Below are 12791 nucleotides of genomic sequence, written 5' to 3'. Positions count from 1 at the left end.
TGCAGCTTGATGGTTCCCTTCCTCCCCAACTGCTCGAGCATGCTGACCAGGGAACGTATGCACAGAGCATCCGAAAGGCCTTCACATCACCGCTTTTGATACTAGGTCCATCCATCAGTTCAGCTATTCTGGTTAGAGCAAGCTGATGTGGCTGCCCATACTGCTTATATAGGGCCTTCATTGTGTCTGTGAAAGGATGGCGAGTACTGATGTACAAATCAGCATGGAGCTCAGCTTCTTCTAATTTTAAGTCATTTGTGAGGACCTGAAACTTAAATCTCTCTGTAGCGTCAGAAGGCAAAATATTCTCCACGGCTGTTCTTAACTGGGAGAACTCTCTGGGGTCTGGACGCACAAAGTCAGGGATAGTTGGGGTAGGTCCTCTGTAGGTCCTGTCATAATTCATCACCATTGGAGAGCTCAGTTCCTGTCTAGGAGTGCTATACTCTTGTGACTCCTGTCTCACTGAGCTGGAGTTCCTGTCTCTCAATCGAGCAGTCTTGGAGGGAGCAAATTTGTAGCCTGACCAATGAGTAGGAATAACCTGAGACTCATCACTTTCTTCTGACGCACCACCCTATGACTCAGCATAATCCTCTTTGAAAGAATCTTGAAGTGACTGATCGCTTTGGAGCCGCGACTGCAGGTTTGATGGAGTTCTGTGGCTTCTCTAACCTGTTCCTGACTCCGGCTGTCAAACATGCTGCTTGCTAGCTAGGCTTAAAGACTTACCTCTAGGCATAGGTGTAGGCTGGTCGGATGCTGTCTCTCATATGTTAGTTCTCTGATGTGCACTGACTGTCGGTTTCAGAGTAGGAGTCTGGGCCAGTGGTGAATCATACTCTTCTTGCCTTGGAGCCTTCAGCTGCTCAGCTGGCTTGCTAACCATGAGCTGTTCCATCTTACGCTCCATGTCTCTGAATACCTTCATTACTTCAGGTAGCTGATAGCCGCTGCATCACAGCTCCTCTATGTCTTTCCTCATCTGATCCTTACGCCTGTACAGGTTGTCCCTGTACTCCACGAATCGTAGGATGGGGTGGCGATGATTCTCATTTCCATATGCAGAGCTGCATTCTCTTGCTCTATCTCTGTACGAGGGCTCCATAAATCCATCAGTGTCCAAGAGCTCGGTGGCTGGCGGAATGGTTCCCTAGGGCCTGGTGAGTCTTTTCACTCTGAATCACTATCTTCGTGTTGAGGAGTGTGTGGTCTGGTGGTTGAAGCACACTCTCTTCTGCTATTACTGGAAAGGTCGTAGACCACAAGTTAGTTTGGGGGATGAGCCTTTCTTCTAGGACAGACTATGGGCAATCCCTCATTCTCAAGCTGGCTGTTGTCATGACCGGAGAAAATCATTACAGTGACAATTCCCCCAATCCGGCTGGAAGGACCAGTTTGTAAAGTGGGTAATTCTAAAAACTTGACTGACGAGCTAGGTTGCAGAATCGGAGGAGCTTGGAACCGCCACAGGACATCCAGTCAGGGAAGAAGTTAGGAATTTCTCCTTATTAATTCCAATACACCAACCACATGATCCTTTGACTTACTGTTGTTTATGGATGTGGTTTCTGACAAAGACAAATACAATGACAATACAAGAGAAGAAAAATGGACATAACTAAGATACTGAATTCGAAACAAACTTATACTGGATTAAACTGTACATGAGTTGGGTACAGTTATATGAAATGTTCTGACCCTTTACCAATATGTTAACAGTGAGACAATGAGAGATTATCTCTGCTCTTGTGACCAATGTATCCATGAATGAACGTTAGCGACTTTAGCTAATATGCTAGTATGCTAGCGTTAGCACATCAGTAGGTACATACAAATACAACAAGGAGGGTAATTAGCAAGTTAGCAACTTTTGACAGTATTTCACACAGATTGAAAGTGCTTACAGATAAATTTTCTCTCCACTTCAAACAACATGGGAATTCAAAAAGATAGATATTGTGAACTTAAGTTAATCTAAGAGGAGGAAATAAACGGGGTCTGATTCTGCCAAGTTTGGCTTGCTCGCACTTGCATCTCCATAGTCAACACTGAACCAAAGGCATGTAAACGGTAATTGACCACCAGGAGAAGGGGGAACCCTGTGATTGACAGACACACAGTACAATAGAACAGCAGGACACAATGCACCAACAAGTAAATGATAAATGTACAGAAATGACAGAAAACCTTTTCCACAAAAAGAGAAGAAAAGAAAAGCAAAGACAGGACTGTGACTTTGGTCATGAATATAGGAATTAAAAGGAATAAATTGGGGAGACAAAATAGCAATGTGAAAACTGGCATTTATTTGTTTACATTTTTAGTCATGGTAAAGAGAAACATGTCAGTCACTCTGCCCACTCACACTCACTCACTCGAAAACTTGAACTTACTCATTCCAGCCACTAGATGTCATCACTTTCCTGCAGACTCCACATGAACCTGTAATAGTGGATGCCTGACTACAAACCATTTGTTCATGTAACACTTAATCAAATGATGAAAAAAGATGTGTTTCCTGTTTCCTGTTTCCTGCTGCTCAATTCAAAGTAATGGGAAAGACAGGGTGGTGTGTGTGTGCGAGGAAGATATGCTGACCCTGAATATGAAGAATTGTATCCTTAAATTATTTTTTCAAAGGATGTATTTGCATGTGTGTGTGTTTGTGTGTGTGTGTGTGTGTGTGTGTGTGTGTGTGCGTGTGTGTGCTCTTCCACAAGCCTTTTCAGTAGCACAGTAGTCCTTCTTTGGTGGTCCTTCTGTTTGCATTGATGACGCTGGCGAAAGGATTCAATCCTTAAAGTTAAGCCTGCGGATTATTACTTCATCCAGAAGAGGGACATCTCCACTTTAAGTGTCACCATCATCACTGCTCTTCCTCTCAAAGCAGCAATTATATGCTATACCACTAGGGGCAGTGTTGAAGCCATGATAAGGGGTAAGGTTGGAGTGAAGATTAGAGTCAATACACTCACTTCTCCTGTCTGTTTTAAGGGTGAAAATTACACAGCAATGGACATGATCGCCTCGCTAGCACTGATCCTGAATGAACAAAGGAAAGCTTTCATATTTTCTCTCTCTCAGTTTCTCTCAGTTTCTCTCTGTTTCTCCCTCCTTCTCTCTCTCTCTCTCTCTCTCTCTCTCTCTCTACCTCTCTCTCTAAACATTTCAGAGGACAGATTCATTGACTCTGTTATCAGATGCTCAGATTTTGCTTTTGAAACTCTGGCCATGAGCCACCTTTTAATCTTCATGCCAGAAGTTTCTTTTTCATATTAGACCTGTGTTAAGACCTTCTTGTCCTATCAGATGTTGAGTGGCTGGTAGTGCTGGAGTCGTTATGCTGGGTCAGGACTGAGTGGATGGGTCAGGACTGAGTGGATGAGGAAGTCTAATCAAACTGCTCAATGTTAATGGGTGGAGCTCATTTCGACAAAACTGTCACTGCTCTGAGAGAAAAGGCAGTTTGAGGGAACACCTCCCCCCACCCACCTACACAAAATATGCTGTGTGTGAAATGGAAACTACATATGTGTGTGTGTGTGTGTGTGTGTGTGTACATGTGATTGTGTTTCTCAAGTGGATGTATTAAGCTCTCTTTTTCTGTGTTACAATTTACAATTTACAATTTAGTTATTTGGCAGACGCTTTTTACCAAAGCGACTTACAATCAGTGCATCAGTCGGATTTCTAATACCTTGTGAGCAGAGATCACAATAAGACTGAGCGTCAAATTGCCCCTTCACATTGCGTCGCTGGAATGCTTTGACAAATGCAGATACAGATTTTTTTTTTTTTTTTTCCAGGAAAGGGAGGTTAGGCGTTGAGGGACAGGTGTGTTCTAAAGAGGTGGGTTTTCAGTTTCCTGCGGAAGATGGTAAGAGATTCCGCAGTCTTGACTGCATGGGGGAGGTCGTTCCACCACCTCGGGGGAATGGCGGAGAAGAGGCATGGTCGGGAGGAGTGGCTGCCGGGTTCCCGGAGTGAGGGGACCATCAGTTGTCCAGAGGTCGTAGAGCGGAGGGTCCTAGATGGGGTGTACGGAGTTATAAGAGACTGAAGGTATGATGGGGCGGAGCCTCTTGTGGCCTGGTAGGCCAGCACCAGTGTCTTGAACTGGATGCGGGCTGCTACCGGAAGCCAGTGGAACGCAGTGAGCAGTGCACGAGCTGGAGTGGCCTGATGGCGCAGGCCGGCAAGCCAGCCAGTAGAACGTTGCAGTAGTCCAGGCGGGAGATGACAAGCGCTTGGACCAGGAGCTGGGTCGCCTGTTGTGTGAGGAATGGGCGGATTGTCCTGATGTTGTATAGGGAGAATCTGCAGGATCGAGTGACTGCTGCGATGTGACCGGAGTAGGTCAGCTGGTTGTCGAGGGTTACGCCAAGGTTTCTGGCTGCTGTGGTGGGGAACACCACAGATACCTCGATGGTGATTGCAGTGTCGATCGCTGGGGAGTTCTTAGCAGGAAAAAAACAGAAGCTCCGTTTTCTCTGGGTTGAGTTTGAGATGGTTAGCAGACATCCAGGAGGCAATGTCAGCTAAGCAGGCTGCGATGCGAGGCTGAACCTGGGAGTCAGAGGGGGGGAAGGAGAAGAACAGCTGTGTGTCATCAGCGTAGCAGTGGTAAGAGAGGCCATGGGTGGAGATAACTTGACCGAGTGATCTGGTGTAGACAGAGAAGAGGAGTGGACCTAGTACCGAACCTTGTGGGACACCTGTGTGTAAAGGGCGGGTGGAGGAGACCGATTCCCTCCAAGAGACCTGGTTGGAACGGTCAGACAGATAGGACTTGAACCATGCGAGTGCAGAACCCGTGAAGCCCAGCCCAGCAAGGGTGTTATTGTCGCCTTCATACTGAGAAGGACAAACAAAGTGAAAACCATTTAAAACCACAAACACTGAAGATGTTATTCTAAATGCAGAAAGAGACAGAGAGAGAAAGAGACACTAGTACAAACATGAGGAAAAATTCTCTTCGTTATGTAATTATCAAACTAGCTTTAATGTTTTCATGAGCTTACTGTGTCAGACTAAATACTGACAAAGTACATGTTCTGCCAAAACTCATAAAGAAATAGTATATTTTACTCATGACCTGAACTAAAGTATTCAAAGAAATGTGTAGTCTTAGACCATCTTTGAAATTTTTGCCCTTTCAGACCATTTTTGAATTTTTTGTTTGGCTATTTAAAATTAGCACCATTTAAGAGAAGCTTTCATTTTCATGATTTATCTTTATTACCTTGCCTTTCTGTTTTTAGGTCTTTACAGGAAGTGAAGTTGGTCAACAGTCATGGCAGCAATCATATCTAAAAAAAAAAAAATAAAATAAAAAAAATAAATAAACCTTGTGAAACGCCCCTCTCTCTAAGAGACGGGGTGGAGTTTCAGCTCCCCTTTGTCTTACTGTGAATTATGACCAAGCCCCAAGCCTTTTGGCATACGTTATTCATTAACCCTTTCATACTAAGATGAATGAAGAATTCTTATATTATCATAAAGATTTTTTATTCATGTGTAAGAGGAAATTAATAACAGTTATAGTTCATATAATACTTTGGTTTGATAGTTCAGTCTTCTAGTTGATTAAATCCAAATGGTGAATATTCAGTGAATCATCTCTGTAAAGACAAAGAGAAACTAAAGGAATTCTGATCACAAAGACAAAAGTAAGATTCATCAGGGAAGAAGAGGGATGATTTGTAGTTGAAGGCTGATTTCAGACGACTTGTTTGAGAGAGAGAGATGTTTTAACATGAGAAGAGGAAGTGAGGAAGAAGTGTACAGTAAAAGTGTTAACCACACTCTCTGAGGACAGTTTATCAAATTGACTATATTTATATGTGTGACAACTTCAGTGTGGCAGTCAGACGATGGTACTGAGACCTGCAACACCATGGTAAGAGACACAAGACAATAACCTTTCTTTCTTAAAGAGCTTCTGCAGTTTTAAAAAAAACTATATTTCAAATGGAATATAATATTAAACCCTCATCTGCTGAGTAATGTGAGAAATGAATTGACTCATGTCTTTGACTTTACTGTACCTGAAGTTGGAGCAATAAGCAAGTCAGAAAAGCTTTTAGAATAACAAACTATATTTGAAATGTATGTTTTACATAACATTGAAACCAGTGATAATGGTGTGTAAAAGTGTTTTTGCTTTCTCTATTGTTATTAGCAATTATAAAACCAAAACAATACTATTACACAGGTTATTGTGGTGCCATCATTTGAAATGTCTCTTCCTCCTTCTTTGGTCTTTCTGTTTATTGTTCAGGGTAAGTCTGTTCTCTTTCCTTATTTTTTAAAAATGAAATGGAACAAAGAAAAAACTCGAACTGCAGAAAATGAATGCATTTGAAATGTACCAGCACTAGAGTATAAATGTCTCATTGGTCTCTATGAGCTATGTTCTGTGCTTTGTATTTCACTAAGAAAGGTTCTACTGTATGAGATGAATGTATGTGAAATGGATCAGAGAGACTGTGTAACTGTGCTTAACACTTCTTTGTACAATGACCATACAGCTAACAAATCTAGACAAAAAAAAAAGCTTTCTTGTTTTTCTTCTGCCTTCTGACTGGCTCTAAATTTGATGTTGGCTCAGTAACTTACACACAGTATCACTCTGAGATCTAGTCACACAAACAAAATCACAAGTAACAGCTCCAACAAAGTTTTCAGTAAACTTAATATCAAACCTCACTCAACCATGAATGTCATTTATTCTGAATTCACTTATCCAGACACTTCTCTCACACCACATTTGTTTAGACACAAATGACGCTCTTTTAATGTATCAATGTGCATCATATTTGATGATGGTGATGATGATGATGATGATGATGATTATGATGTATGTTCTATGTGTTTCAGGTACTTATGGTCAGAATTGGGGTGTGACATATATTCCTGATAGTATCTGTGTCCTGAAGGGTTCATCAGTAACCATGTTCTGCTCCTACAAATATCCCACTGGTGACACAGTTGAAACAGTTTTCTGGACAAAACATGAAGTTGGGGAGCCCTCTGATTTGTCTAAAGACATAGATTATAAAGGCAAGTTTCATGACCTTGGAGATAAACAGAACAACTGCACCATGAAACTGATTAATGTGACTCAGACACATTCAAGGAGGTATCGATTCAGATTTATTACAAATAAGGACCGGTGGATTGGTCAACCTGGAGTTACACTGTCAGTTACAGGTACGTTTTCACACAGAATCTCCTGTTCTCTCTGTGAACAGTATAAAAAGCCCATCAGTTGTGTTCACACTGAGTGTACTGAGTGACCAAACTGACAGATAATGCTCATTATCCATTGGATGGTTTGACTGAATCTGAGATCTTCTCTGTTCTCTCCTCTTTTCAGACCTACAGGTGGAGACTCCAGAGAGAGTGATGGAGGGTGATACAGTCACTCTGAAATGTAATACCACCTGTTCTCTGAGTAACACATCAACCTTCATCTGGTATAAAAATGGACATGTTTTAACAAGCAAAACCATGAAGAACAATGAACTCTCTCTCCAGTCAGTCAGCTCTGAGGATAGAGGCAGTTATATGTGTGCTGTACAAGGTCATGAGAATCTTCCCTCTCCTGCTGTCACTCTCAATGTCGTACGTGAGTCAAAAAAAAATTGATCACATATGTTTATTTTGAATTTTATTATTACATATGTTCATGTAGCATAATATTACACACATGTCCATATATTTCTCTCATTAGATACTTTTGTGAATTTGTGAAAAAGAAAGACATTTTATTCACAAAGTGTTTGCCATTCTAAAACTGCAGCATTTAATATTTTGCCGAACTTGATGTGAAAATGATGTTGATCTCAGTAGTTCACAAAAGTACCATGTAAGACTTTATGGAATATTTTCTGATATTTATGATATTGTATTTGTACTTGTGTAGTACATTATTTGTGAAGATTTTCAAAAACACCATCTCACTAGAGGTTACATATGTCTGTGTGAGTTTTAATCGACTGTGTCATTCAGATGCTCCAGAGAAGACCACAGTGTCAGTCAGTCCCTCTGGTGAAATAGTGGAGGGCAGTTCAGTGAATCTGACCTGCAGCAGTGATGCTAATCCACCAGCCAATTACACCTGGTTTAAGAAGAATGGAACTGTCACTATAGGAAAAGAAGAAACCTATAGGATCAACAAGATCAGCTCTGAGGACAGTGGAGAATATCAGTGCAAGTCCAGTAATCAACATGGACATCAGTTTTCAAATTCTGTATCTCTGAATGTTTTTTGTAAGTAAGATATGATGTGACTCTTCATGTTTATGGTTTCATTATTACCTCAAATATGACTGTGCGTTTTGTATATTTTGTTTTCTTTAGATCCTCCAAGAAATACCACAGTGTCAGTCAGTCCTTCTGGTGAAATAGTGGAGGGCAGTTCAGTGAATCTGACCTGCAGCAGTGATGCTAATCCACCACAGATAAACTACACCTGGTATAAAGAGAGTCTAACTTCACCTGTAGGATATGGACAGAGATACATCATCAACAACATTCAGTCCAGTAACAGTGGACTGTACTACTGTGAGGCCCAGAATAAACATGGCTCTCAGAAAACCACTGCTGTACCAATCACAGTGAAAGGTATGGAAACTGTCATAGATGTTGTCATATAAAATCTGTCTTAACTAGAGCTATGATGAAGTGATTTGGACTTTGTTTTCTCAGGAGACTACAACACTGTCATTTATACAGTTACTGGGATCACAGTGTGTGGAGGAACTCTACTTCTCATTGGTTTAATGTGGATGAGGTCAGTCAACACGTGGGAATTTTACATTCAAAATCTCAGTGACTAATACTTGGCTACCTCTGAGTATGTTTGTATAAAAATATACTGTTGGCAGAAGTATTATTTCCTCATCATATCTTCATTCATTTGTATATCAACAGAAAGAAGAAAAGGGGGAGCAATCCTGCAGCACAAAGTTCAAAACAGGCACGTATTCTTGTTTATTATTATTATTGTTGTTGTTGATGATGATGATGATGATGATGGTGTCATTGCTGTTGGTTGGGTTGTTGTTTTATCTATTGCTGAATCTCTCGGGATGTTACCTGAGTACTGTTACAGTGCCACGTTATACTTATCTGCTTTTGCAAGTAAATGACTCACGCTGAAGCTTTTAAACGGAAATGAAAATATGAAAATTATATTGATACATTCAATAAAAAGTATAATCAGTAGGTCAGTGCTGACACACTTTGATCTTTTCAGGTTCAGTCCAGTTCAGGTGCTTTCAGTTCGGAACCGTTCAGAGTAAAAGTTTTGAGCTCAGTCCAGTTTAGTGCTTTGTTCAGTTTTAGTTGTGGTCACTTGTCTGGCTTTGCACAACATAGAGCTCAAATCTATTGGCCTTATCTTTAGCAAATATCAGTGTGTCAGCTGCCATGTTAGAGTGCCCTCTAGAGGAACTCGAGCAATACAGCAAGAGGCTAACTGTTATAATGCAGTACATCATATATGAGTTTCAAAAATAGTGTAGGAGAATTGGCATAAGTGTTGTTGACTAATTATGGCAGAACACAGAACACTGGGAACATGTGTTGAACATTGTTTGTTTGCTTTTCCTGTGGTAAGTCAAGTGAGATATAAGGTTTGGTGAATGGGGATGATGGACTTCAATGCCACTGTCTCAGTTTTATATTTACTTATTTATCTATTTGTTTATTTATTTTCATCTTTTTACCCGTGGGTTTCTCCATGACACAGCCACAGTCTCCTGTGTCAGACCATCCACACACAGAATCTCTACTGCACTGTAGAAAAGAACTCTGGGGTGCTGTAAATACACCACAGATAAATACATAAACTCTACATAAAATGAATAAGTTCTCTCATTTTCTCTAATAATATTGGATATACTTCTTTCTGTTACCTAATTTTAAACAGGAAAACATACGCTGGCAAAGAGACGTTAGGTATTAGTTCATTTTTATGTAAGATGTAGTAGAATATTAATGTAGAAACTAACAAATAGAAAATGTTTTGTGAAATTTACTCAAAAAAAGTTAATGTCCTGTCTACAATATTCCAAAGTCCCATGATGCCTTGCGCAGAATATGCGCAGAACTTCCTGTTTAGCATAACCGTTATGTTAAATGCTATGGTAATGTCTTAAAATGGCAGAAATGGAAATTTACTTTGAACAATTTCCTTATACATTGTTATTGAAACACTTAATTTGGTGTGAATGATTTAATATTGTTACTGTTGGTCTTTATGTGTTGCCTAGAAAATTTGCATTTCAAAAATTAAAAACTGTTTCATACAAAGAGCTAAAAATGATTAGTTAATAAAATCTGATTTTAAAACAGTCATTTGTGTTCAGAAAGCAGGTCAAATATATGGAGGAAATCTAAGCTGGCTTTACCTAATATATTTTAGTAAGAGACATTTGCAAAGTTTGGGTAAAGTTTGCTCAATAATAAATTTACTTAAAAATTTCACCTTTGCTGTCTCTCTCTGTGCCACTGTCTTGTTTTCTATTGGAGGAAACTGTCTGGTGAAAACACTAGGGATTATTACCCTCTAGTTGTCCCTGATCAACCCCTGCATCAGCACAGGCCCAGAAAGTCAAGATCTCTCCTGTTTGGTTAAGGAGCTTTACAATGGACCACTGAGCAGAGTATAGGGGAGGAACATTTTCTGTCTGTGTGTTGAGTTATTGCTGCTTCATCAACTGATATAAAACTCACGTCATGCAGGAAACCACTGTTAATGTTGGTAATGAATTAAGACAGGAGCTGGAAACGTTTTTTTACCCAGAATTTCTTTTTTACAGGAATTCTCAAGTCATCTTATAAATACTCTAGAATGAATAATTATCTAGGTTTATGTCATATAAAAACTCTTAAAAAAACTAAAAGAAAAAAAAACCCTCACTTTTCTAATGTGTTTTTCAGAACTGTCTGTATAATGATGAACCACCAAGGGGCTTGAGTGATGACACCACATCACATGACCCAGACACTCAAGATGACCCAGCCAATCAGGATGACTCAGCCAGTCAGGATGGTGAACTGTATGCCAACGTTTCTTTTTCAGAACCTGAGTCATCACGTCGTGTCTCTAACATTTTTGATGATGATATATATGCTAACATGTAGACATGGGGACAATGTCATGAAAACAACACAGGCACATGACATTCAATGACAGTGTAGCTTGGAGTTTTCTTCTTTATTTGTTTCTTTATTTACTCCACAATGCTGTTCATGGTCTGTCTTTTGGGTTGAGCATATTCAAACAGTTGTCATTTACATTTACATTTACATATTTCAACATTTTACTTATGCATTCATCATTTAAATGTTAACTATAACGTTTCTAATGCAATGCTGAGACCAATGTAAAATTACTAACTGAACTATTGCCTTTCGGTAAATTGGCTTATAATTAGAAATGCTTCTTTTACTTTCTGTACAGTGTCATTTTTTACTGAAATCTGTCATTTTGAGCTCTCATTTGAGACACGAAATGAAATGAGTGTAAATTCCTGATTATGAACTTTTTTCTAATGCTTTTCTGTGACTGTCCTTCAGTGATATTGATTTTAGACGTCTTTTAAGGTTTTTATCATAATTTCGTATTGCTTTATACTGATATTATTTTAATGTTGTGTATATTGAAACATTTTCCTGTTGTACCTGAAAGTGGATCATTGTTAATGTTCAATAAAGATGTCATTTCAGTCTGTCATTGTGGATGATTCTTGTGTTACTATGGCTACTAAATCTCCAGACCAGTGTGAATGATCACAGCAGTATTGGAACGATATCTGTGCACTAGACACTGATATCAATCTGTTTGGCTTCGTGTTACCCAAGTCTGTAGGGGGAGGGGGGGGGGGTATTATGTGTTCATTGATTTCTTCTGAATTCTCCTGTTCATTCATAAAGACACTAATATGATTTGTTGTTTTTCAAATAGCTGAGTTTAGCAGTAATACCTTACGGCTGAAGAATTAGAAAACAAACAAACAAACAAAAAAAAACACAAACAAATTTAAAAAAAAAAACTATTGCTGCTTTGACCCTAAATAACCATTTCAATGATCACAGAACACATCCATACTTAGAAAACATATTAAAGTTAGAAGAGAAAAGTCTTCGTGGTGAGGCAAACAGGATATAATGCTCATTCTGTAAATATGCATTAAAGGTGCTCTTTTATGGATTCCTTCTGTAAATAAAAAAAACAAAGACATTAGCTGAAGGAAAACTCCAGAGGACAGTTCACAGAATTCTTGTTCTGACGTACGTGTGTATATTTATACAGTACACAGACTGATATGAGTGACAGCAAAGTCCCTGACTCTTCTGTGAATTAACAGCCCTAACTGGGCTGTGGATAAGAGCAGACAGGCACATTCACACTCTATCACACCACACCCTTATAGCTGTCTTTAGAGCTCCACCAAGAGTTCTCAGAACTCTCACTGTGTGTGTGTGTGTGTGTGTGTGTGTGTGTCTCATTCAGACACTCTAGAGAAGACCACAGTCAGTCAGTCAGTCCCTGTAGTGAAATGGTGGAGGGCAGTTCAGTGACTCTGACCTGCAGCAGTGATGCTAATCCGCTGGCCAACTACAGCTGGTATAAAGAGAATGCAACCTCACCTGTTGGGTGATTTTTCTACAATTATGTTGTGCTCTGTGGAGAAGTCCTGTCCATGATGGGGAAAATCCTTCTGTCATCCACAGTACAGTTGTAAAAAAGCCATAAATGCACCGCAGTGGTCTTG

General features: G+C 39.8%; 1 protein-coding gene across 1 annotated transcript; it reads left to right on the top strand.

Annotated features, from left to right (window-relative positions):
• The first annotated feature begins 1045 nt into the window (after nucleotides 1–1045).
• LOC115817220 (B-cell receptor CD22-like) lies at nucleotides 1046–11157 on the top strand. Its single transcript, XM_030780488.1, has 6 exons — nucleotides 1046–1163; nucleotides 6883–7215; nucleotides 7382–7633; nucleotides 8017–8277; nucleotides 8368–8612; nucleotides 10954–11157. The coding sequence occupies exons 1-6, from the start codon at nucleotides 1046–1048 to the stop codon at nucleotides 11155–11157; spliced, it is 1413 nt and encodes a 470-aa protein (XP_030636348.1).
• Nucleotides 11158–12791: the final 1634 nt, after the last annotated feature.

This window comes from Chanos chanos, chromosome 7, assembly GCF_902362185.1.
Source record: "Chanos chanos chromosome 7, fChaCha1.1, whole genome shotgun sequence".
NCBI lineage: Eukaryota > Metazoa > Chordata > Actinopteri > Gonorynchiformes > Chanidae > Chanos > Chanos chanos.
Note: the sequence above shows the minus strand (reverse complement) of the source record. Positions and strands in the feature narration are given on the sequence as shown.

What these genes read in the sequence shown, in the direction of transcription:
- LOC115817220 (XM_030780488.1), top strand. Translation starts at nt 1,046, where the DNA reads ATGATTCTCATTTCCATATGCAGAGCTGCATTCTCTTGCTCTATCTCT. An exon ending in AGTTACACTGTCAGTTACAG is followed by an intron (nt 7,216 to 7,381) that starts GTACGTTTTCAC and finishes TCCTCTTTTCAG; the next exon opens with ACCTACAGGTGGAGACTCCA. An exon ending in TGTATCTCTGAATGTTTTTT is followed by an intron (nt 8,278 to 8,367) that starts GTAAGTAAGATA and finishes TGTTTTCTTTAG; the next exon opens with ATCCTCCAAGAAATACCACA.